General features: G+C 41.2%; 4 protein-coding genes across 19 annotated transcripts; 1 reads left to right on the top strand and 3 right to left on the bottom strand.

The window, feature by feature from the left end:
- Nucleotides 1-58: 58 nt before the first annotated feature.
- On the bottom strand, nt 59-5,935 carry row (relative of woc). 3 transcript variants are annotated; one of them, XM_076532392.1, is made up of 11 exons: nt 5,914-5,935; nt 5,361-5,530; nt 5,208-5,296; nt 5,063-5,120; nt 4,866-4,992; nt 4,681-4,799; nt 4,054-4,122; nt 3,914-3,974; nt 3,635-3,823; nt 3,305-3,475; nt 59-3,213 (listed from the first exon to the last, which is right to left on the bottom strand). In XM_076532392.1, exons 2-11 carry the CDS (start codon nt 5,499-5,501, stop codon nt 695-697), a joined length of 3,543 nt encoding a protein of 1,180 aa, XP_076388507.1. In that variant the 5' UTR covers nt 5,502-5,530; nt 5,914-5,935; the 3' UTR covers nt 59-694. The 3 variants fall into 3 exon arrangements, with proteins under 3 accessions (XP_076388507.1, XP_076388506.1, XP_076388508.1); XM_076532391.1 differs by lacking the exon at nt 5,914-5,935 and adding an exon at nt 5,715-5,907; XM_076532393.1 differs by lacking the exons at nt 4,054-4,122; nt 5,914-5,935 and adding an exon at nt 5,715-5,907.
- A 1,096-nt stretch (nt 5,936-7,031) lies between these two features.
- LOC143263903 (uncharacterized) lies at nt 7,032-14,504 on the bottom strand. Of its 8 annotated transcripts, none has more exons than XM_003704245.3 (11): nt 13,242-14,504; nt 13,006-13,141; nt 12,608-12,901; nt 12,243-12,397; nt 10,627-10,771; nt 9,954-10,291; nt 9,301-9,778; nt 8,462-9,181; nt 7,904-8,322; nt 7,635-7,824; nt 7,032-7,367 (listed from the first exon to the last, which is right to left on the bottom strand). In XM_003704245.3, the coding sequence occupies exons 1-11, from the start codon at nt 13,363-13,365 to the stop codon at nt 7,130-7,132; spliced, it is 3,237 nt and encodes a 1,078-aa protein (XP_003704293.2). In that variant the 5' UTR covers nt 13,366-14,504; the 3' UTR covers nt 7,032-7,129. The 8 variants fall into 8 exon arrangements, 7 of the variants coding, with proteins under 7 accessions (XP_003704293.2, XP_012142647.1, XP_012142649.1 ...); XM_012287257.2 differs by having other exon boundaries at nt 12,243-12,394; XM_012287259.2 differs by having other exon boundaries at nt 12,243-12,391.
- Nucleotides 14,505-14,654: 150 nt separating this feature from the next.
- On the bottom strand, nt 14,655-16,250 carry LOC100882079 (RAS oncogene family member RabX1). 3 transcript variants are annotated; one of them, XM_012287245.2, is made up of 4 exons: nt 16,065-16,236; nt 15,737-15,915; nt 15,521-15,648; nt 14,655-15,340 (listed from the first exon to the last, which is right to left on the bottom strand). In XM_012287245.2, the coding sequence occupies exons 3-4, from the start codon at nt 15,629-15,631 to the stop codon at nt 14,858-14,860; spliced, it is 594 nt and encodes a 197-aa protein (XP_012142635.1). In that variant the 5' UTR covers nt 15,632-15,648; nt 15,737-15,915; nt 16,065-16,236; the 3' UTR covers nt 14,655-14,857. The 3 variants fall into 3 exon arrangements, with proteins under 3 accessions (XP_012142635.1, XP_012142636.1, XP_003704294.1); XM_012287246.2 differs by having other exon boundaries at nt 15,741-15,915; XM_003704246.3 differs by lacking the exon at nt 15,737-15,915 and having other exon boundaries at nt 16,065-16,250.
- Nucleotides 16,251-16,406: 156 nt separating this feature from the next.
- On the top strand, nt 16,407-24,112 carry LOC100882186 (serine proteinase stubble). 5 transcript variants are annotated; one of them, XM_076532409.1, is made up of 10 exons: nt 16,407-18,317; nt 18,448-18,525; nt 21,191-21,376; nt 21,611-21,994; nt 22,644-22,720; nt 22,778-22,878; nt 22,980-23,079; nt 23,251-23,463; nt 23,570-23,683; nt 23,765-24,112. In XM_076532409.1, exons 1-10 carry the CDS (start codon nt 18,221-18,223, stop codon nt 23,918-23,920), a joined length of 1,506 nt encoding a protein of 501 aa, XP_076388524.1. In that variant the 5' UTR covers nt 16,407-18,220; the 3' UTR covers nt 23,921-24,112. The 5 variants fall into 5 exon arrangements, with proteins under 5 accessions (XP_076388524.1, XP_076388525.1, XP_076388523.1 ...); XM_076532410.1 differs by lacking the exon at nt 21,611-21,994 and having other exon boundaries at nt 17,080-18,317; XM_076532408.1 differs by lacking the exons at nt 16,407-18,317; nt 18,448-18,525 and adding an exon at nt 18,617-20,564 and having other exon boundaries at nt 21,611-21,991.
- Nucleotides 24,113-24,198: the final 86 nt, after the last annotated feature.

Genomic DNA, 24,198 nt, shown 5'->3' with positions numbered 1-24,198 from the left:
AACTTTCGACTCGATTCTAATATTGCGGGGTATAAAAATACTTAATTTTTAAGCGGTATATTGTTCGTGTAACGATTTATTGTTATTTCGTACGAAGATACAACTGAACAAGTGATGTAAAATGCGATACGTTCTCGACGCGTGTCGAACGAAAATGGTTAATAATCATTATAACAGCGAGTTTGAACGGTATACGCGTTGCAATGACCGCGTATTTCGTAAAAAATTTAAATAATTCGTTTATATAAATTTGAATATCGAATCGCTTGAAACCGACGTCGTTCGGGGAATATTAAACTCATAAGGGGTAAATTGCAATTTGTGGGACAAAAGCGAACGATTTTTCACGATGAAAACGGAAGAAAAAATGCACGAACGCGCGATACAAACGGTCAATTCGATCGATTCTTTGCTAATATTGTCTTCTATGTATATATGCACGTATGCGTATTGCGCTCGATCCTCAGCACAGATATACCATATTCTGTATGGTAAAGACATTTTTTCCGTTTCCTTTATCTTTGTACGAACGTTTAAATTTACCGTTTGTTTTTATTTTTCTTTTCTATTTGTTCGATTCGTTCAAGCGTACTAATTCGCTCTGTTGACTTCAGAATTCGTTCGATAACTTTCGTTATAAACGAAGAGATCGAAGAAGGATTAAAATTTGTGCCAATGCAGTTGACCGCGTCTATTAATGCGAATTAGTCCTTTTATTGCTACCGTCTGGATCGAATTCGTCCGACGTATTCCTTGGAACTAAGCCTAAACTGTTCAACATGCCAGGCGGTGCGGTATCCTCGAGCGGATAAGCAGATATTTTTTCGCACTTCATCAAATGCGTAGCTAATTGGTTTCCATCGGTTGTCACGTAACCGCACGAACATTGCATCTTTCTGTCTAACGGAATATTAACGAGGGGCGAAGGAACTACCAAACTGGTCATCGGTCGTTCGTTATGAATTTGTTGTTGATGTTCTCGGAACGCGCGCCAACAACAAGTTATATATCGGCACTGCTGACATCTCTGTTCTCCCGGATAATGATCCGGTTCGTCTATGTCCTCCTCGCATTCCTGACAAGACAGATTCTCGAACGGAACGTTCACCGTAATCGGACCATCGATCCACTTTTCCGCTTTTTCGTCGTCCGGTAATTCGGTAATGGGACTATCGATATCGAATCGTCTATTTTGGGGCCGTTGTTTCGAGATCATTATACCGCTGTTGCTGCTCGAATACGGTATCACTTTTGAACCGGAGACACAATCGTGCAATTCTCTTTGATGAATTTTCAAGCGACTCTTCTGGTTAAACCAGAGACAACATCTTGAACATTTGTTTCCTCGTCCTTGTTCCCTTCGTATAACGTGCCTTTGCATGTGCGATAAAAACTCGTAAACGCTTGCGACGCTTGGATTACCTTCCTTTACGAACCGTATTACTTTCAAACAATAAGGACATTGCAAGTCCTCGCCTTTTTCGTGAACTCGATAAAAATGATCGATAGCGTCTTTGTGGCTGGATGTACGATAACCGCAAGTTTCGCATCGATACGGCATCTCCGAGGGATAATGCATCGACGACAAATGACTAATGAGGAGGCCGCTGTTTCCAAATTTTTGTTCGCAAATAGCGCAAACAACCATATCGCTATCCGAATGACCGAAATTGCTATGCGCTTCCGTGACGTGCGTAGTCATTTGATGTTGAGAGGAAAATGCTGTACAACAGTAGCGGCAAACAGGAGAATCGGATTGACCGGGTACTTGAGGTGGCACATGGCCGATCGTGTGCTCCATCACGTCTGTATTGGAACGCATCGTTGACGCGCAGAGGAAACACTTAAAATACAACGAATATTTGTGCTCGTTTAACAATAGACTCTTATCACCCTCCATGGTGGCATAATAAAATTCCTGCAACTGTATCTGATCATTCTTGTTGCCCTCGTTTTCTTTCTCTTTATCTTTACCGGTACCTTTCGAATCGAAAATCTGCTGTTTCTTTGATTCACGATCTGGGCTGATGGTTGCGATATTTCTCTTTCGTCCTCTTCTCGAACCGGTTCTTGTTGCTTGAGCAAAAGATAACGCCTCTTGTGGCTGTTTCGCGTTAACGGTGCTCTGAATAAAAATTTCGCTATTCGACTGTGTTTCGTCCGCGTTTAGCGTTATAAGTGGCGTTAACGGTGGTAAATTCACGTTCGTGTACGACCAATTCTGGAATGGATTCGCGGCTATTTTAGTCAACCGATCTAAAAGGCATTCGTTCGAATCGATTTTTGTTTGCTCAGCGATATGAGCGATAATGTTGTCGAATGCACGAGCAGCGGTCGTACCGTATAATTCTCTCCATACCAGCTCGTCTAGAAATTGTTGTATCATTTGTCTATTAAGTAAACTAAGCGTATTTTGAAACATTCGGGGAACAATTTTTCTTAAATACTCCATTATATGATAGTTGCTCATAAAATTTCGTGGAGTTTGATCGGAAAATGCAGATTGCGTAACGTGGTAAAAACCCATTTCTTCGAGCGTGTTTCTATCAACGGTGAAGTCTGTCATGATCTTTGAATCTGTATGCACCCATTCCTTCAACGGATGCAAAATGTTGTTGAACCGTTGTTTATACGATCTATCACCGTCTTGCACTGGATCGCACGCTCTTAACCTTAAGTCGAGTGTAGTATAATCTAGTACTCCAAGCACTTCGACTTTAACTTGACGCAAATTTCCATCCTGCGACGTTGTACCTAAACTAATTACGCCCACTTGTATTACCGAATTTTTCCCTCCCATTTTACGTGCTTTATCCCAAATCGCGGCTGTACAAACGCTACGTAAATGTGTATAAAAATTTTTTACGTATACGTTTGACACTTTCACCCAAGAAATAACATTTTGAACGTTCGTTTGGCATGCCCAGTGATAAATTAATTTTAACAAAACGGTAGGTGTATAAGTTGCTCCCTGAAATATTGAACCGGAAAAGACAGAAACGAAACGATCGGGACAACAACTTGAAATCCACACGTATCCTCCGGAATATGGAAATGTACCTTGATCACTGTACATTCCTAATTTCAATTTAGTTCTTTGATAACTATTGCTGTGTTGAGCACAATATTGTTCGGATTTCACTAATCCTTGCTGTATTAACCATTCAGCAAATTTTGTAGCCGAGAACATTAGTACACTCTTTACTTTCATGTCTGAAACAAATAGTAATAGTTTCTTAAAAACGCGAAAGGTGAGACAAAAGCGAATGATGACCGATAGTTTCGTATGTAATAAAATGAATACCTAAATCCGATCTTTCTTTTTGGGCTATCTGTGGCGCAATATCCTTCGTGCGAAGACTCGGTCTAGCTACAACAACCAAGGAAGGAAACGTTCTACCTCCGTTCATTTTATTAAAAGTTACTTCTCTTCCATCTGGATGATTCTTCTTCGATTCGTCGATTTGATCGCAAGCTAGGTTGCAAAGTAATTTGAATCAACGATAATTAACCTATTCGATAGGTACACTGTAGAAGATCGTGCATTAAACATTTGACATTTAATAGATAATACCAATGACTAATTTTGTAATAACGATAACTTTTAAAAGATAACTTTTAATCTCCTTCGTACCTGAACTTTTACTCCCGACCGCTATTCCACCGATGCTCGTGTGTTCGGTTGGTTTTGTAATGGTCAATCTGGTTGTTGCTTCCGTGCTCATGCTAACGGTCGTCGATGTTGGTGTCACCGCTGGCGCCATTTGTTGTTTGTTCACTGTCTTTATTCGAAGATTAGTAACACCTTGCGGACTTGTAGTTGCTGAAAAATGAAATGTAATTTCCACTTTTAACGTGTATATTTCAATCCAGAAACAAACGAGATATTGGACAATAATAGTTTTTAACTTACTTGGTGTAACAACGTGCGTTGAACATCCTAATTTTTGTCTTCCACGAGCAACTACCGTCGGCTGCGTAATAACAATTAAAATAGATAGTCGATTGAAAGAAAATAAACGTTAAATAAACATATATTTACACATAACATACTTCCTCTATTATATCGGGTTGTTGCACTTGAAGAACCTTCGTTCTGCGTCCAGACCGAGTATATTTATACTGAAGAAAATATCAACATTCTTACTACGGTACATATAATTTTCTCTGTCGAAAAGCATCCTTTCGATTGTTCTCACAAATTTTCGAAACCGTTACATATTTATTACAAATTTTTCGATGCATAATTTTGCGCACAGACGACCATTAATTTATAAAATCTTTATTTTGTTTAATTATCAATGAGACTAATCGATCTTACATGAACAATCTCCGCACTGGGTTTAAAAAATCGTTATGCTGTTTCTTCAGATTTTCTTTCATGATTCTTTTTGTTTCCTTTGTCAGTAATTACAGTATACATTTCAGTTCAGTTTTGTATAATTAACAAAAATGCTGAAGAATAAGAATTTCACATAAAAATTAAGACAGCGTTAACGTTAAATGTATTTTGAACTAAAAGTCGTTTGTGCGTGAAATACGCAATATGTATGTTTACGTATACGTGTGTATAGATTCACGGTAAAATAGTATATCACTGTGCAAGAATTCGTTAAAATTTGGAAGTTTCACGAACCTATCTCGTAAACAAAATAAGCTAATAGTAATAAAATATTGTACATTTTCTGTTTGGGAATGCGTTACGGTAGACATAGCTGTGACCGTGGATACGGATGTTGACCCTGGTGTTACTATTGGCGTGGATACAGAGCTCGATGGAACAGTTGATATCGTAGATCCTACAGATTTTTAATTATTACATACGCTGTTAGCTTTTATATAGATACGTGTATATATGTAGATACCTTGAGGTTGAGGTACAGATCCCAAAATGACTCCCATTCGAGAATCCACGACCAGCTGTATATTACCTTGAGAGCCGTTCGAGTTATTCAATACATTGAGTTTGATGGGTTGAGTTTTATTTTGGTTCTGTAAGCATGATCGATAATGTCAATAATTGCATCGCGTATATATTGTTCAGAATTTATGTAACACTCACTATGTTTACGATGGGTTGAGGATTATTTTTAACCACTGCTTGCGCAGGAGTTGGAGGCCTGGTATACGAGAAGATAGAAACTCTAAGTTGGCTAAAAGAGCAGCGATCGCGAAAAGATAACGTCAATGTAGAAAATAATACCTACAATGTATATTGATAACCGTTGACATTGCCTGCTTGACATACCAATTTACCTCCGTGATCTTTAACCAATTCTTCCAAAGTAGCAGCTACCTAAAACAATTTATAAATTATAATGCGAAAATTTATAAATTATAGTAAAACAAAGAAAACGGACTCTATCGTAGTTTTCCTTTAATTCCAGTCGTAACGTCAATTGAGCTTCGCTGAGTGGTTCCTCTGTACACTCCAAATTTAACGTCATATTAGATGGTCGACAGCTTGATGCCGAACGAGTAATTAATCGACTTTTCGGCATTTTTGTTGCGTTAAGAGTTATCGAAATGTCTAAAATGAAAAACATACATTTAATTGTATCAAACTACGAGAGTGCGCGTCGTTATGATACTAGTGGAAATAACGCGAACGGTATACTTAAAAAGTTTGAAAAGTGACAGAATTTTCATAAAAAAACTACTCGAGTGCTATAATTTTTGTTTCTTTTTGTACGGCTATCTACGTTTAATCTTACCGATCGTCTTAAAAGTAAACTAAACTGAACTATGATGGCGGAGCCGGTGACGCCACCATATCAAAACTAATAATGATAGCGTAGAACGGTTAATAATGCAGTTGGTGAAAGTACAATAACGAAATTAACATTATAACAATAATCACAGCAGCAACTACGGCACGACGATAAGAGAACGGAACAGTGACGAGAACGCTACCGATAAAAACAAGTTGAAAACGATATCGGCGTCCTCTATGACGAACAAATCATTACTGTTGGTAACCTTTATCGTGTAGTGTTCAATCGAATATAGCCAGATTAGGCACTTTATCGCAAATTGAGCTATTTTTAAGTTTAGTCCGAATATCGTTTTTTTTTTTTTTTTTTCGACAAGACTTCAAAACGCAATTTGGACAATTTTTATTTTGTCCTATGTTAATTTTTTTCGATGGTTGGTAATTGATAATGGGGACATTCTAGTGCAAATCTGGTTATTCGGGGAAAATGGCAGTTTAGGGGAACAGATCCCTGCCACTCGTAATAACATCATCGGATTGGCACTTATCACGTCTAATTTACAAGTATTTTTGAATTCGAGAAATGATCAAATTTGCGCGAGTGCATGTTTAATTTTAAAAGAAAATTAAGTTTTATGGCACATATTATTATATTTCAGAAGAACTACATCAGATATTTATGGTCATAATGGAGACATCGAGGCGATTTAATACATCGAAAAGATATAGAGAACAATAACTTTTTATAGAGTAATTAATTGAAAAAGTTGAAAGCAGTTTGGAAGCACTATTTTTACACGTGTTTTAAAATTTACATTCTCATGAGCGCTGTCTAAAAATAACACCGTTGGCACCACCTACCGGTAAACCACGGAACTATCGAAACCAGTAATTCCGACTTTTCATAAAATATGGTATTCATATGTTTTGCTGGCACGCACAAAGTGTTCTACGGTCACGGCGATGTCAGAGAAATTTTTTTTATAGTTGGATCGAAGTGTTATATTCGCGAATTTGAAACGACTAGATTCTGTGAACGTTGAAATGGTCAGCCACCTGGCGGTAGGGAATGAGAACTAATATATTGATCTGTTCGATTAACCCGGCAATAAAATATCTTAAATAGTGATATTAAAATCGGTTTGGAATGTTTTATATGTGTTAGTAAAACGGAAACGATAAGTAAAGTTTAAAACTGTGTTAACAATTTGGTTCCAATAGTTCCCAGTTTCTATCGCTAGTCGGTAAAACATTCCTAATCGATGTATACGTTTCTTATCGATTATATCGGTTAAATAAATTTTTAACATTATGTATATACAGGATTAGTTATAAACGTTTATTTATAATTAATGCGAGTACAAAACATAGATTTGTAATGCGAAAGCAATAGACTGAATGGGCAATCGATTTACTCTAATGTAGACGATTTCTACGAATCTTGGTAAATCGTTGATTTAGGTAGGAAATTCGATTATTTGAATTATCCATAGAGCAGTTTGGCGGTTGCATTTCGTGAAAGTAAATCACTGGCCAATGGCGAGCAATATATTTTGGCGATTGACGATACAGCGAACGATTTTTCGATAAAAAATATGGATAATATGTTTCGCTACAAGGCCTCCATTGATCTTCGTTCATGCCCACGTAACACCTGTGAACGATTAAGGATCGTTGAAATATTTCGTGCATACGCACGCGCGCGCACACACAGTATATAAAATGTACCGGAGTATCCCGTAATTGGTGTCCGTAATTAGTTAAGGATTCGTTTTTGAATTATTAACAAATAATACCGACCAATAGAAGCGGGTAAAGAGTACGCGCCCAACCGCAACAACTTCTGTTACTCGTTCGTGGCTCGGAGACTAATTACAGGACAATCTGTATAAGTTGATAGATGAAGAGTATCGGTATCTACCAGGGATAATGATATCCTCGAGAAAATCCACATCGATGGTCAGGTTCGCAACAATAATCCCAACTACCGTGTTCACCTTGTTCGATTTCGCAAGACCAAAATCCAGTAATTTCGTTTCGTTGACAAACAGTGGCGTTTTTGCAAGGATAACCATTTACCGTGTACCGTTGAAACGTGGAAAGCTCTTTCGCTAATCGATAAAATCCAGAATCGAGAAAAATAATAATATTCGTTGATCGATCTCGCAAAAAATACGTTTTGTTACTTACAGCGATGAAACGTGAAATCACGTTCGAAACCGGTAGAGCCGTATAGAGATCCGTTCTCGATATTATTCGAGTCGTGATCGAAATTGTGTCGATAAGATTCGAATTGAAACTTGGTAGTTTCAGCTCGAGTGGTAGGGTCGCGAATGGCAATTGGAATATCGGCGTTGAACGGATGAACCTGCGGCCTCGATCGATTCGATGTCGTGAACCAATATGGACGATCGTGTTTTTCGAACGCCGCAGCCGGTGTAACGTTTATCGCGTGAAAATGATTCGTCGGTACGCTGCAATACGGATCAAAATCTTTCCACGAGTATAGCAGATGGCCATTGTCGTAAACATAGTCCAGATTTGGTCTTAGATCTTGCATCGATATATCGCTGAACAAACAATTATCTCCGGCGTTGTCGGCGTTTATTCTATAAATAAAATATGTTATAGTACGCGTATGTACTTGATTAATAAATTTATCGCAGCTGACGCGGTACGATGTGCTTAATACGAGAGGTACATGCAAAGTATAAGGTGTAAGATGTAAGATACGTATAAGATACTCGCATATAATTGAAAGACATGCAAGGCGTTGCGGCTGTGTTTCTCGTTGTCGAACATCTTTGTTGGCACTCTGGTTTCGTGATAGTCCTCGTCGAAGATATTATCGCATGAGGCATTAATTTACATGGCCTGTGATGCTCGAAATAACAACGCTCATCCGTACGAATCGACGACGATTCTTCGGTGTTACCGGGTGAAAGGATATTCGACGTCGACAACGGGAACGAATACGAATGCGGATGCTTTTCGCGATCGTAAGGAAAGCTGTTTCGCTCGTATAATTCGGCCCCATCCATGTCGAACATATCGACGGGATTGATTTGTTCCGAAGACGAATCGGTCAAGAAACAATTCGGAGGTTCGCGTTCGTCGACTCGGCTACGATGTTCCGATTCTGTCGCGTATTTAAAAACGAGACTTTTGCAGACAAACTCTTGGGACCTTGTACACGCGAACTGACATTCTCCCAAATCACCAACGAACAACAATTGTTTCGTGATATCAGTGGGAATGGCGTATCCGCTTCGAATTCTTGAGAAACACTCTTCCGAAGGGTGCAGGTTCGTCGAGTGTTTCGAATAGCGAATCTTCTTTGGATCTCGTATAAATATGTAACTATTGTAATCGCGATCAGGTTCAATATCTGTATAAAAATTGATATTTTGGTAGGAGAGATCGCTTAATAAACAATTATCGGTCGGATCGGTAATTAACGCGTGGTACCTGTACGAAGTAAAGTGAACATGAAATAACGAATTAACTGAAAGTGTTTTAGGTGTCGGTTAATTTTCTGTTGATCGACGACCGTCGTCTCTAGGTAGATACGGAGGAGCGAAATTTACCTGTAAGCGAAACTTTCGCAAGGGAAGTCTGTTTCGTTCGTACACAGTTGTTCGCATTGTTCGAAATCGTGCGTCAAGCAAGTTTTTCGTAACACGTTTCTGCTCAATTTCGAACCGGTGATAGTTTTGATCGAACATTTTCGTGTCGTTGATAGCTGATCGCGTTCTTCGTGAACCGATTGCTTTTTAGCGGATACGTAGTTGTCGTTGTATCCGAACGCGTTACCGTAATTCAGATGTCTTCCATCGGGGTATTCGTCCGTGTTCGAAACGGAAAATCTATTTTGTCCGAACAGAAGTCGATTTTCGAGTCGAGGTTTAATCGAACTCGGAGATCTTGCGTCCGAGTAAGATACTTTATCGTAATTTACAGGATATTCGGGAAACGTATCGTGGTCGACGAAATCAGGATAGTGATTTTGAAAACGTTGTTTCCAGTTAACGTTCCGGTTTCGAGTGTTTTCCTGGGGAATGAAACCTACGAAACAACGCGAAATTTCTCCTCTTTTATCTAGATATTTTATCGGGGTTTATATGTTAATAGTTTGAACATTTGTTAAAAGAAAAAGGACGAAGAAAGCAGGAAACAAGAGGAGTAGATGAATATATCGCTAAATACTAAATATATACTTTATATACTAAAGTTATCTTACCGAGAGAATCCTCGTAATGGAATTGTTGGAATCGTGCGGGTCCGTAATCGAGTTCACGATTCGGTGTATGATGATCTATCGCGGACGACGATACATGGTAACGATCTTCGTTCGCGTTTTTCGCGTTCAACCACGTTTCCGGTTTAGTCCGCTCGTAATGTTCAGAAGGATCATTCTTCCAGCGCGATCCATCGTCGAATTGCGTCGAAGGCAGACAATTCTGTTCTCTCTCGTAATAATCGTAGTCGGTGTCAACTAAGAAATCGTCGTCGGCGTCCATGCGAGAATACGAAGCCGACGTCAATTCGCACGTACATCGGGAATCGTCCGTTCCGTGTCTTTGAACAGCGAACGAGCAAAGCAAAGTTAGCATTTCTTCGTTGCTTTCGTCCAATTAATTTTTGTTCCGACGATTCGTTCGTTTCCGCGAATATTCCAATATTTTACGCGACACGCGTTAACCGTCGCGCGCCCGTTCGATCGACGCAACCATTTTCTATCGATGAAAGAACGGGAATCGTTCGTTTATCAGGAATATAGACAGAGAACGTTAAAAGCAACGAAGATCGGTTTCGAAGATCGATCTCTAACGCGACAGAGCACGACACGACACGGTTACGATACGAGAAAACGCGATCTCGGGCCATAGAGTCATGTTGCACGTACTGCATACCTGTGATTAAAACCTCTGCAAACGAAAGATTTTTCGTAAGCACAAGCCCGACAACAATCTTGAAGCTTCTCGCAATTTATCACACGTTCAGCGAGTAGTTTTACCATCTTCTTGCCAGCTTGTATTTTCCGATGACAAATTCTAACTAAATATTTAAAAACATGTTCGTTAGATTAATATTACCGTATGACAGTAAATGTATATTATAGTTACGATTAAAGCGTAAAATAAATTAGTACGAAACGACAACATTTTACACTTGTCATAGTAATGAACGCATAAATGCTTCCTTTCTGTGCGTGCGCGTGTCTCAAATTTATACATCCTTTCGTTCGTACACTTACGAGTGAACTCGTTGTCGTTAGTTTTCCTCGTCGTCGTTGAGTTTTCAATTTTACAAAGAATAACGAACAATACAACGTTCCACAACCACGATTTTTTAAACATGTCTTTTTTCGTAGTCGACTTTCGATTATCACGATTTACACGGTTCGATTAGAGAGCACTTCCTTTTGGGCTACGCGTAAAAATATTTCCAACTTCCGGATCATTAGTTTACTCCATCGAGCTTATCGGTATTCGAGCAGTTAACTTTTGCGGATTTATCAACGAACATTGTCCCGTCGAAACGAGTATACATGCATATATGGCGAAGCGCGATCGATGGAATGGGGCGACAGCGGCTAATGTCCAAGATGGAAAAACGCGCAAAAAGTAATGGTGAAATTGTAGTCCCGCTTGATTTTATAGAAGAGTGAACGTTTCCGTGAAACTAGTGGGAGGATCTGTTCGTTAAAGCCGAGAAGGGGGTATTGAATCGGTAAAATTTGTAGACAACGATTAGCGGCTCTACGCTATATGATCATCGTTGTCGACGTATCGCGTACATTTTTCTTATATTTCGCTGATATGTCGTATTAAAATAACAATATTAACGTTCTCGTTGTTATTATTACTAAGACCTGATACGATATTACTGAATTGTCGGTTGTTGTAAGGATGATTCGAGAAAAGGTGACGTAAAAGTAAAAAAGCCATTTCCGATTTACAGATATTTTCGGACAATAATCGTTGCAGTTGTCGTAGCGAGACTTCTTGTAAGATACGCGCAACGGTACGTACATACTCGCGTAAACGTAGATGTTCCTATTGACTAACGATCGCTTATTCGTGTCAATGCCGTTCATTTACTAACCTACGATGATTGGACGAAGCTTATTTAATCAGCACGAAATAAATAATTGTTTACGTTAATTTTTTTTTTTATCGAAAGAAGAACGATGAAAGGTGAGCGAGCTAAATGCGATTACGGGTGTAAACGTAAAAGTTTTTTCCGCTCGAAATTATGCGTATCTCGATATGTATTTGACAAGTGCATACGCGTGTGTCGAATGCGAACATAAAATCGTAGGATAAGCAACAATTTAGGATCGTATTCGTCGGTTTGCCGAGCAGAGAAGAAAAACAATCGAAAGAGGAGGAAAGAATAAGTTGGCTAAAAGATTATTCTTTGGAACAAGGTTCGTTCGTTTTTTCTTTCGATGAATAATTTCAGTTTCCGCTAAACCATGTATCGACGTAAGTACGTACACGTATACTTATTTACATGGACTCACCGAAAAGACTGCTCGATGCTGTTCTTTCATTTCTATTCGCAAGACTGTCTAGAATTCTATTACGACTGTCGTCACCGGAAAGAAAACGTCCGTGGTGATTGATAGATTGATCATAGATACCGAGAAGTTTGTAATTTGCCGTGTCTTCTCTGCTTCTTGAAATATTAAAGAACACGTACATAAATACAGAGATATTCCTTGATTTACCTTTAACTTTTTTACTTTTGTAAATCGCCTACGGTGAATGATAAAAAAACGATTTTACCAGAATAAGTAAATAGACGCGAAAACAAAGAATTTCGAAATAAATACGTAAGCAAGTACGGTACAGTTTGTGAAATAGCGAAATAAAAGAATAGTGTTACCTGGAAAGTGATTTGGCGTTAATCGGTGGTACAGATAGGAAAAAAGGCCATGGTATGAAGGTTGACGAGGTACCGTTAGTATTTGCGACGTTCTGTTCGTTACTCGTTTCATCGGTTTTAGTTAAACGAGCTCCTGTTTCTGATCTAAAGCTTCCGTAGAGGTAGTCGGAATCGCACTGTGGCGAAATCCATTGCTTTTTCACGTAAACGTCGTAATCTGGATGAGTCGATAAATTTTCAAACGGTGGTGTTCGATCGGTGATCGAACAACTACCGTTACCTTTTACGCCGACGCTAATGGGAAAGCAAATAATGATAGACATTAGTTGGCCGAAGAAGAATTCGTGCGTCTTTTCGACGTGTCGCGACTCTATATAATCGCGGAATATTTCTCCTACCCAAATGAAAATGCTTCGCAAACGTTTCCAAGTTTCGAACACTGTTCTTCGCATTCCGTTAAACTGCTTGCAGTCGATTGAAACGTAACGTCCGTATCGGCCAATTTCGAACCGATCGATATCCTCCTATAACAATCTAAGACAAATATGTACGTATTGTTTAATTGTAAAATGTGTGTCTCGTGCCGTTTCTTTTACGATTACGCGATTTCAACGCGTTTCATTCAAAGGATTACCATTGGTAACGATTGCTAGACGATTATCGATCGTCAGACAAGGGAATCGTGAACATCGGTAGAGGACATTGACGACGTAAAATAAAGTCGATAAAAATGTACGATGTTCTCGTTGTCCGAGCATTTCGGTGTCATCGATAACGATCCGTCGCCCTGACCGAACCAACTTCACCGGTTAGTATACGCGTACAAATCAACTTTTATCGATATTAGATCAACTTCTGAAACGCGATGGTTTTCGCCGTGTTCGATCAAGTACTATTAAAACGGAACACTTGGCCGACGAAATTTCATTGAATATTCGATGATCCGGACTTGACTGAGGATACCATCGAGCGGCACTACTCTCTTATACAAAATGTAAAGAGAGCTCTCCAAAGCCGGTTGCGATTACGTTAGAACCGTTTCTCTGTTCGTTACTTCTCCTACCCTCGTGCCTCTACATCTATTCATAGACATAAAGAAACTCTTGGAGCGTACATTCGCAGCATATTGTTCTTCAGCTTGGTAATGAGTATAACGCGATGCTCGAACGACAGATACCTTTGTTCGTTAGGCGCGTTCGATTCAGAGTCACGGACTCGATCGCACCGATTCGATCAATCCTAATAACAAAATCGCGTGACACGACTTTAGTGCGAAACTACTCGAAACAAGAAAAAAAAGATAGGAAAGAACTTCGTGATCGAAGATTGTAGAGAGAAACGATTGAAACGTATCGAGGTTCAACCGATTAACGATTACTCGATATATTAATCATTTTCAATGGTCGCGCGCGGCTTTCTAGGCATTTCTAGTTCCGTTTACGAATTATTCCAAATGCATCGAATCGCCACGGTTTCGAACGTACTACGTGGAACGGTACTAAAAGGATACTTACGTAACGAGCATAGAATCAGTTAAACGTAAACAACAAAGCTAGGACGTGTCACGCTTCGCGAAGCCGGGCCCTCAAGAAAGAGTGACTCATTCCGCGATTATCTTTGTATACTCGCGAACACGAAACTCCACTAATCGTATCTCCGAAAACTTCCATTCTATTTCTATAAATATTAGAATTTTTCATCGTTCGTGTATCGAATTTATACATACGTCGTCTAATTAATCGCACTGATGATCACTGTGAAGTCGTAGCTAGCGCGGTTCAATGCGTCGATTGAATGATTGCGTTATTAATTGAAGGCACGCATGTTCCTGCTTCAGACTCTTCGTTCTGGCAACGAGAGTCATGCCTCGGTGCAACCAAAAGTGGTGACCTTCAAAGTGGAGGTTAAAGTTAATTGGATAGCAGCTTTGCTCGACGGATTTTCACCGATCCAAAGGTGTAGACAGCCATAACTGTTACACTCTTAAAGGCCCGTAAATACGAGCACAAGATAAATAAAGGACATTGTCCTTTAAATTTTCAAACAGTTGGCAAATATTTTTCATTTTTATTAAAAACATTGCGAAAGTATCGAATACACGAAACTAAAGTAATTATAATAATTTTTTTTATAAAAATTTATGGAAGACGTTCGATGTTACTATTCGCATTGCGAAGTCGCGCGCGTGGTTAAAGGGCATATGCAAGGGGAAAAAACGAGAAACAAAGAACGGAACAAAAGAGTACGAGACTAGCAACACGTATGCGGTCTTTCGGGGACGCCAAGATTTTCAGAGCACTCCTCGGAAGAGGGCGTAACGGACGCGGCTGTACCGTTCCAAATCGGATTGGTTGATTCGTATATTTTGATGGACATGGAATCCTGTTCGGTCGAAGCTAGCCTGAGAAGTCCCATACCGATATCTAAAAATACGTTTTCGATCCCTTCGTCTTGAAGCACCGATGTTTCGTGATAACTCGCACCGATATTCGTCGCGTAAACTCTACCCTCTTCGGCGTCGACCTGCCGTTCTTTTATCAAATCCGACTTATTTCCGATTACGGCCAACACCATAGCATCCTCGACGTTTCTACGAAGTTCGGTTACCCATCCTTTCATTGCCGCGAACGTGTTGTACTGGGTCAAATCGAACACTAACATAGCCGCGTTGGCGTTTCGATAGTACATAGGTGCCATTGATCTGAATCTTTCTTGCCCTGCTGTGTCCCAGACCTGCGAACAGTAGACGATTCTATTATTCTTATATTTCGTTAGTATGCTGGTTGACGATTCACAAAAATTGCGACGATCAGACGACAAATTTACGATTAGTTTTCGACTTATTTCACCGATAGAATTGTATCCGTTACGTATCCTTAGATACGTTTTTATACGACTGAATGATCGCTATACCTGTAACATTATTTTCACGTTTTCCACGTTCAATTTACACGTAAAGAACGATGCACCTATCGTAGGATCGACGTGTTCGTTAAATGCTTTTCCAACGTAACGGATAATCATACTTGTTTTTCCAACCCCTGAAACCAATCAATTGATCAGAGTGCGTATCTGGTCTATATAAAAAATGTGGAACGGAAAAAGGTTCGAAACAATTGAAATATTTACCTACATTTTACTAACAACACGATAATTTAGAAAATTATTCAGTTCCGCTTTACACGCCTGCGCTTACGGGTAGACACGTTTAACAAAGACATAAATAGTTATACATACAGTACTTGTACATGCACATGTCTATACAATGGTTTGCGAGTTAACCTAACCATCGACGACGTAACGATTTTCTATTAAACAGTATTATGAACAGCTATAAGAATAGAAAGAAAATATCGCGCAATAAACGAGTAATTAGCGAATATAGTACGAGTAAATAAAGCTAAGAAAGTGGTATTGCTTCCTGCAACGAGCTTATTGACCTTAAACTATAACTTACCCTGTGATCCCAATGCGACTACCTTTCCCTCGACGATTTTCATCTTCTACGCGATAACACGATACATAACCAAGCGTATTCCATTTCTTTCCTTGTTCGTTAGACAACTGATCGAATAAAGATGCCACGTACACTTTCGAATGCCATTTCTTGTTTACAGTGTCGTCTGTTGTAGCCGTGATTGTCGGTAACATCGTAAGTAAATACTCGTAGTACCGAAACTCTGTGAAAGATGGCGAATACTAACGGACGATCGTTGCGACATCTATGGAAGGTCACCGTTATTAACTTTCGATTGTTCGACCGCTGCGCTGCAACGACCATTTAAATTAATGCGCGTACTATTATTTTCCTGTTATTTTCCGGTGTGTGAAATCCTTTTACTTAAAAAACGATGCGTTAATCGAACTCGAATGTATTATAGAATACCATCGAATTATTTCAGTAGGTCTTTTCGAAGGTTGAAACGTAGCTAATGTTACGTTTATGAATAATGTCATAAATTGGCAGTGGTTATTTAAGCAAACGATCTTCGTGGACGCGAACGCGTGCATCGGCGAAACGTAACGCTCTCATACAGAAACTGTTAATAAGAAGTTAACGAATGAAAATTAAAGTTTTGAAAAAGTAAGTTTTGTAATCGCGGCAATGTTATGATCCGGCAGCGAGCCTTTATCGAGGTTTCTCAAGGTCCGTGGAAAGGAGTGGAAAGTAAAGGGTAACGGCAAAAGACATCGTTGATTTCTCTTTCCGTTTTCCTATCCGTTTTCTCGTCGATGACGGAACAACTTGGACTTTCTCTCGCTTGGCAGTAATCGACGAACAGTTAAATGATAAGCAAAATGAACGAACGACTCAGCAAATTGCGAGGGAACCAAACGGGGATAGGAAAGAAAGAAAAGAGGGGAATACAGAAAAGGCACGAAAAAGTGAATGAGCGAGTGGATGAGAGGTGTTGAGAGGAGGGCGAGGCGGGTGGACGGAGAGGAAAAGGAAGAGAAAGGGGAGAAAGGGAGAAAGACGTGTGGGAAGGGGGAAGAGAAAGAGCGAGTAGTCTCTGGATGCTGTATTTCCGTTCCTCATCAGTAGTCAACATTGCGTGGAGATCTCGTTCGATTCCTTGCAGTGTCGGATGGTAACTAACGACGGAAGAACGTGAAATGTGGTTCGAATACCGTTCACGATCGAACGCGTGATATAATTTCGTTTTCCGAGTGGATATTTCGATGAACGGACGGTATCGTTGGTGAACCGGTGGAAAAATCGTAACGAGTCGCGATATCGAGGAAAGGATATCGTGGTTGTACTTATTCATCCGCGACACCTACAAAGGATAGTACACTCTCTCGTACGAGAGTGTTTCGACGAACCGAATGATTAGCGAGTCAAATCGTCGTTGTCAAAGTCGAAAGTAACCGGCTAACTTTCACTAATAACCAGAGGTGTAACGGTACGGTTTCGCGCGTACGTCGTGCGTCGACGAAACGCAGCGAACTGCTAACGACAAGAACGCGTTACGAAGCGACAAGCGACCACGCGAAGACGCGATGTGCCACTTGTCTCGGTGACCTGGTTCTCCGACCCACTTTTCTACCTAACCACGCTACGTGTGAACGCGTTCGCTACGCCTCGCGAGTTCTTACGGTACAACGAATCGGACGAGCTTAACTCGACGAGCAGAATTTCAGACAAACTCCGTCCGTATTTTTTCTGATAAATTTCTAATTTCGATGTTTTACTCGTAATCCCCTCCTTCTTCGCACGCGTATTAGTGTACGGTTTTACAAGAGTCAACGAACGGTTGACCGTTCGATGATCAGCGTTTGCTTTGGCCAACGTTAACGAAAGAGAAATGGAGTCGAACGATGTTTCGCTTAAAACCGTATTATACTTTTTACACGCATCGAGGAAAATCAACAATCGATTTATGGACGATGCATCGCCAACCGAACTTGCTGCTGCGATTTCGTTCAAATAAGTACTTTCAATTATCGTTAAATCGTTGTCGCGGAGCTGTATTATAACGATACAATTAATCTATTAGAAGATAAAAGAAATAAGGCGGAGGAGGAGGGGGAGAAGGAGGAGGAAAAGTGGAAGAAGAAGAATTGCGTGTAAACTGAAAGGGATTTGAAAGGATCGAAGAAAGGAAAGAAATGAATTCATTTGTACGTTCGTTTTTTATTCTGTTTCTCGTTAGTCCATATCGTCGAACCAACGGAAGGAAAAATGATCGGTATTTGGAGAATCTCGGTGAGTCTGTTAATCGAAAGGAACTAAGTTAGATATGTATCGTAAAAGCGATGCGAGATATTCGTCGAGTGCATCGATTATTATTTCGTTAGATAGAATTTTCTAATACGATCGCGTCGTTCGGTTTTAGGTTTTGCGGACAGAGAAATTGCAATGGAAAATGCGATCGATTCGGAAGGACAAATGAGATTTTTCGACGAACTTGGGTGTAAGTTTCATTTCATCGTAAGATACCGTGACGATAAAACGTGGATAATTTGCATCGATGCGCTTACGGTAAACGTATATCGCGGTACAAGTTATTAGTTAAATTCGAAAGGAATATTCGTTTATCGTTTGTTCGTTCGTTCGTTCGTCCGTTTATTCGTTCGCGCTGTTATCGTCTACCCTGTATCTGTTTCGTCTACGAACACGTTCGTTCGCTGGATTATCCATCTATCTGTCTGTTCGTTCGTTCGCTGATCGAGTCATCTAGTTGTTAATCCAGAGCGTATATACATATTTGTTGCGAGCGATTTACCGAAGCATGCACTGGCACGTTATCGCGATTCGAAATTGATGGAATTTTCGTTTAGAATACGATGTATCGTATCATGGTCGAGGAGAGGAACCGATTTAATCGATTGCTCGTGATTGGTACGAAAGACGCGAAAGGAAATGATAGGAAGCAGCATAGCCGAAAGGAGGACTTATAAAAGGAGAACGGCAGCGAAGAAAGAGGAGAAAGAAGAAATAGTAGCGTTGTCGAACGGGTTGCGAGGAAAGGGGTAACGAAGAAAGCAAAGGAGACGAACAAGCGAATAGGTGGGGAGCGGGGAGCCAATGCAAGGAAAGACGCGACATCGTAGTAACGAGAAAGCTGGTGTCGGTGAAAGCCGCGAACGCTTCTTTAGATGCCGATACGATCCCGTCAGTCGGCGAAACACCGTCGATTCGTGGTTGTTTGCGCGGTCGGGAGAATTTCGAGAAATCGCTGCTACGAAGAAAACGACCACGCATGGTTGCTATCGGTATCATAGGATCGTCTATTTTTCGAGCGACGCTAATTATTATTGAAATCGCCTTCGAAGGATACGCGGTTTTCGAAGAATCGCTCGATCGATCGAGGATCAAAGAATGTTGGACGTCGGCTCTCTGTGCACGTTCGTCGGATTGTCATCAGGGATGAGCGCGAGTTTCGAGGATATCGAGAAAATTTGATTTCCGATCGACGCGCCTTGTTCGAGAATTCCTAGAACGACAGAGTCTTTTACGCGTAATTATGATACGAGTTGTGACCATTTGCCCGTTCGTGTTCAATTTATACGAATAACTGCTGAGATATTCGGATCATGAACGTCGTTGTCGCTATCGCGCACGTGTTTCTAATTGCCAGCACTCGTTCATTCGACTACGATAACTACGGTACACTGGCGTACGATCGTTCGCTGCATCCTTCTTCGTCCGCGTCCTCGTTTTACGGCTGGTTCTCGAGATTACGAACACCCGAACAACTAAATGGAAGATCAGACGAGTTGAAAGTTGGCGGTGGCGGTACCGACGCCGGTGCCGGTGTCACGAGTCCTAGCGAACCAGAAGGATTATCGTTTAATTCAAAAGTTAAGCAAGCGCAGGATTTGTCGAACGGCGATAACGTGTTCGGTAGCAAGAAGGTGCGATTCGACGTATCGTTAAGAGGGATCGATGCGCGAAAGCCTTCTGTCTCTAAAGAAAATTCGTGGAACGAGAGCCACGAGGACGATGGAAGGTCTCGAAATGTGCGAATGTTTCGTCGACGGACGGGGTTCGCCGGAAACAAGAATCGGCAAATCGACCAAGATAAATTGACTCGTTTTACTGTAACAAGTTTGACCGAGGACGTCGCGATTCGAGAACACGTAAACCGAGCTACCGAGAACGAGGAAGGAAAACGCGTAGCCGAACAAGGCGCTAGAGGCGACGACGACGAGAGAATTCGACAAACGCGGCGGTACGTTAACGATAGTATTCGTTCGGACGATAGAATCGAAAAGAGACAAAGTCTACGAAATTTCCTTGATCTGTTGAGGCGAAGAACGAATAACGGCGAATTCGAGGAGTCGGTGGTAACGAGTTACAGAGAAGGACGAGGAAGAGGAGGAAAACTGAATAGTCAGCAACAGGGCAACATCCTCGTCGAAGCTCTTAGGAAGAAACGAAATTACACCGAGGATCATCGAGGTCATAACAGTGATCTTCAAAATAGCATAATGGATATGTTGGGTAGAAGTACGTTTCACGCACTAAAATGACAATCAAGATCGGTGGTATATCGATTCGAAGATCTTTATAGATTCGAAACGATCGCGAAATCATCTAATGCGAATAGCGGATAACGAGTAGCGACGAACGATCAATGATCAACGATCGACGAGAAGAATGAATCGCTATACGACGCTCGCAATTCCAAGTTCTAGGATAGTCGTTTAACTTTCTTGCTCGATCTTCTGGTCGCATCGTGCGTTGGTTTCGCGATTTCACTTATGAAATCGTGATTCGAAACGAAAGCAACCGAGCGTTTATCTCGGCAAACAGACCGAAAGAGAGCAGCGGGTAAGACGGTGCCGCCTGACGAAGCAACGCGCGACGTACGGTACATTACGTATCAACGTACATACAACCGACGACGACGACGACGACGACGACGACGACATTGACGCGACGTCGATGTTTTTCTTTGCGTTTACGAATAACTTGTACATAATATATTTAAGTATACAAAATGTATATTATACACAATGTATAAGTGTGCGATACGAAACGAGGAAACGACCGATGATTTTTGAATGATTTCTTGAAGACAGTTTGTATATGCCGCGTTTTTGATTCGATAATTGTATCGCGTTTCGTTTCAGTGATACCGCAAACGTGTACCTATAAAGGGACGACTTTTGATTGCGGTCTCAGTATCAGTTGCGTTCTGGGAGGTGGTCGCCCGGTCGATCTGTGTTCCGGAGGATTGATTTGGAGTTGCTGCGTCGACGACGATGACATACCTGAAAAAATACCACGGCCATCAACGGGCTTGCTACAAAACGCCAGTAAGTACAGTTTCTCTTTCGAAGGAAATGAAATTTCCCTTTCCGTCTTCTTTTTCTTTTTCTCCCTCTTTCTTTTGTTCACCTTGTTGTCGGATCGTCTTCTCCTTGGTATTCGACTCGAAATAATTTTCAACTTTCGATTCGCGTCGTTCGACGACGAGCGGATTGTAAGCAACGTAGCGTAAGCGTAATTTATCGATAAAAGGAGATAAAATGCCGGTTGTTTGAACGTAGCGCTTTCGCTAAACTTGGGAAACCAGCATCCGTACGTGGATGACGACGTTCGAGTGTACGAGAACGCGGCAAGACCGAGCAAACCGACGTATACCGGTCAGAACGGACACGGGCCGGGCTACCTGTATGCCGTCGACGTCGCGAACAAGCCGACAACGATCATGGCAGCGACGACGACGACGACGACGACGATGACGACCGTGTACGAGTCGTCGCAAACGTGGAATTACGATCGGCCCGCGCACGGGAACCGTCCCTCGCTTTATCATCCGTTTCAACATGATTATGCGCAGGCCGAATACGATGCTAATTATCCTGACGTTTCGGGGCTGTACGCGCTGAACCAGGACGTTTCTAATTCCTTGGATTATTCGAAATATCGTGGTAATCCCTGTCGAATCGCACGGGTCACACGGATCGCATGGATCGCACGGCTCGCATGGATAGCACCACTCGCACCGATAGCACACGGACTTTCGCACCGATACTAGTATAGTTCGATCTTTCTGTTAACTGTTATTCTTCAAATGTCGTTTACGCCATGTTACGTTATTTCGTACGCGTAACGCTGCTTGGATGCGCGAGGAGCACGCTCTCGGCTAACGAATAAATATTTCCGAATCACTTTCCTTACCTATGGCGCGTGTGCGACGAAAAACGGAAAAAGACAGGAAATAGTCTATTTCTCTGTCTCTCTCTTTGTCCCCTCCGTTTGATTTTTCTACTCCGGTAATTTGCACGTTCTTCCGTGGTGGTTTTGCCATCGTTGGTGACAGAACTGATTAGAAAATAAGTACGAGAAGACAAAGACTGTAAAAGGAGGAAGAAAGACGGAGAAAAGATAGAAAGGGAAAGGAGAAGACAGAACGCGGTGCGTGTTCGATGTTAGGCGATGTTAGTATAATAGATCGATTTGGTTATCGAAATCCTTGCTCTTGTCTCTTTTCTCCTTCGGTCGAAAAAAAACTGATATGTTTCTCGATTTATAAAATAGTTTTCTTTGCACACGATTTTTCTTGATATCCTCTTGCAGGTTGCGGTGAACTTTATACGAGAAGTAACAGAATCGTCGGTGGACACAGTTCCAGTTTCGGTACCCATCCGTGGCAAGTAAGTAATATCAACTATTTTTCACGTTACTCTTTGTACTCACCGTTCGCGTTTCAGGCTGCCATTATCAAGTCGGGATTTCTCAGCAAGAAATTATCGTGTGGCGGTGCTTTATTGAACAACAGATGGGTAGTTACCGCAGCTCATTGCGTCGCAACGTTAGTATTTAGAGACCGCTGGTGAAATTCGAGAAACAATCAAACAGTAAGAATTTGACGCGAACTTTCTAATAACGGTAAGCGATTTTTCTGTCGTGTAGGACACCGAACGGTAACCTAAAAGTACGTCTTGGCGAATGGGACGTAAGGGACTCGTCCGAACGATTGCTGCACGAAGAATTTAACATCGAAAGAAAAGAGGTAAGGCTAAACGCGTGGTATTGGTACAGCATGAAAAGTGTGCGATACGAAAGAAGACCAGGAAGCTCGAAAGAAAAGGAAAGTCGAGTAACGGGAATAGAAACGGATAAAAGAACGAGAACTAGAACGAATCGGACAGATTTTTCGATGAACGATCAATAAACGTTACAGGTTCACCCGCAATACTCGCCGACCGATTTTCGGAACGACGTGGCATTGGTGAAGCTTTCGAGAACGGTAGCGTTTAAACAACATATCGTGCCGGTATGTTTGCCAGCGAAAAATCTTAAGCTTTCTGGACGCACGGCGACAGTTGCCGGCTGGGGAAGAACCAGACACGGACAAAGTTCGGCACCCTCGATTCTTCAAGAAGTCGACGTTGAAGTACGTACAAATATCTCCCTTCGTTATTTACTCTGTTATTTTTTTTTTTTTTTCGTACGTTTCTACTCGTTTTCACTCGATTGACGGAACATTCGGTAATATCCAGGTAATTCCCAACGAACGATGTCAACGATGGTTTAGGGCAGCTGGAAGGCGCGAAACTATTCACGATGTTTTTTTATGCGCCGGTTATAAGGAAGGTGGACGAGATTCTTGTCAGGTAAATTAATTGGTTCTCCTCGATTTTCCTCGGTAACGATGAAAGTAATAAATGTCTATAAATGTGTTGTGCTTGCGACAGGGGGACTCGGGCGGACCGTTAACCATGTCGGTCGAAGGGAGGCACGTGTTAATCGGTCTCGTGTCCTGGGGTATTGGATGCGGTCGCGAACACTTGCCTGGCGTCTACACCAATATTCAGAAATTTGTGCCGTGGATCGACAAAGTTATGAGTTAAGTTCGATGCAATGTGAACGACGACACAACGATACGAAAGAATATGAAAATTTGTCAAAAGTTTTTGCGATCGGTCTCCTACATAGATCGGGTAGAGATAAATCAGATAAAATTTTTCTGCGACCGTTCAAATAATTTTCTAAACGAGTTGAACTGTTCAACGATCAACGGAATAAAGTTCCCTTGATTCGAAGTTGCTCCGTTGTATCGAAGGAACCTACGTTACCGAGAACGATTTCTGAGATTATCGTTGCTCGGTACGTGTTGCCGATTATTTTC

Source organism: Megachile rotundata, chromosome 6, assembly GCF_050947335.1.
Source record: "Megachile rotundata isolate GNS110a chromosome 6, iyMegRotu1, whole genome shotgun sequence".
Classification (NCBI taxonomy): Eukaryota; Metazoa; Arthropoda; class Insecta; order Hymenoptera; family Megachilidae; genus Megachile; species Megachile rotundata.
This window is presented reverse-complemented; position numbering and strand designations above follow the sequence as displayed.

Bases quoted from the DNA above. Each gene is read 5' to 3' on its own strand.
- row (XM_076532392.1), bottom strand. From the start codon at position 5,501: ATGCCGAAAAGTCGATTAATTACTCGTTCGGCATCAAGCTGTCGACCA. The intron at 4,993-5,062 runs GTGAGTGTTACA...TCATGCTTACAG, and splicing joins CTCAACCCATCGTAAACATA to AACCAAAATAAAACTCAACC. The intron at 3,975-4,053 runs GTATGTTATGTG...GTTATTACGCAG, and splicing joins AACCCGATATAATAGAGGAA to CCGACGGTAGTTGCTCGTGG.
- LOC143263903 (XM_003704245.3), bottom strand. From the start codon at position 13,365: ATGCTCGGACAACGAGAACATCGTACATTTTTATCGACTTTATTTTAC. The intron at 8,323-8,461 runs GCGAGTATCTTA...TTTTATTTATAG, and splicing joins TGCATGTCTTTCAATTATAT to AATAAACGCCGACAACGCCG. The intron at 7,825-7,903 runs GTAAGTAACAAA...TTTATCGATTAG, and splicing joins TGATTTCACGTTTCATCGCT to CGAAAGAGCTTTCCACGTTT.
- LOC100882079 (XM_003704246.3), bottom strand. From the start codon at position 16,107: ATGAAAATCGTCGAGGGAAAGGTAGTCGCATTGGGATCACAGG. The intron at 15,649-16,064 runs GTAAGTTATAGT...GATTGGTTTCAG, and splicing joins AGTCGCATTGGGATCACAGG to GGGTTGGAAAAACAAGTATG. The intron at 15,341-15,520 runs GTATAGCGATCA...TACTGTTCGCAG, and splicing joins ACGTGAAAATAATGTTACAG to GTCTGGGACACAGCAGGGCA.
- LOC100882186 (XM_076532407.1), top strand. From the start codon at position 19,649: ATGAACGTCGTTGTCGCTATCGCGCACGTGTTTCTAATTGCCAGCACT. The intron at 21,995-22,643 runs GTAATCCCTGTC...ATCCTCTTGCAG, and splicing joins GGATTATTCGAAATATCGTG to GTTGCGGTGAACTTTATACG. The intron at 23,464-23,569 runs GTACGTACAAAT...GGTAATATCCAG, and splicing joins TTCAAGAAGTCGACGTTGAA to GTAATTCCCAACGAACGATG.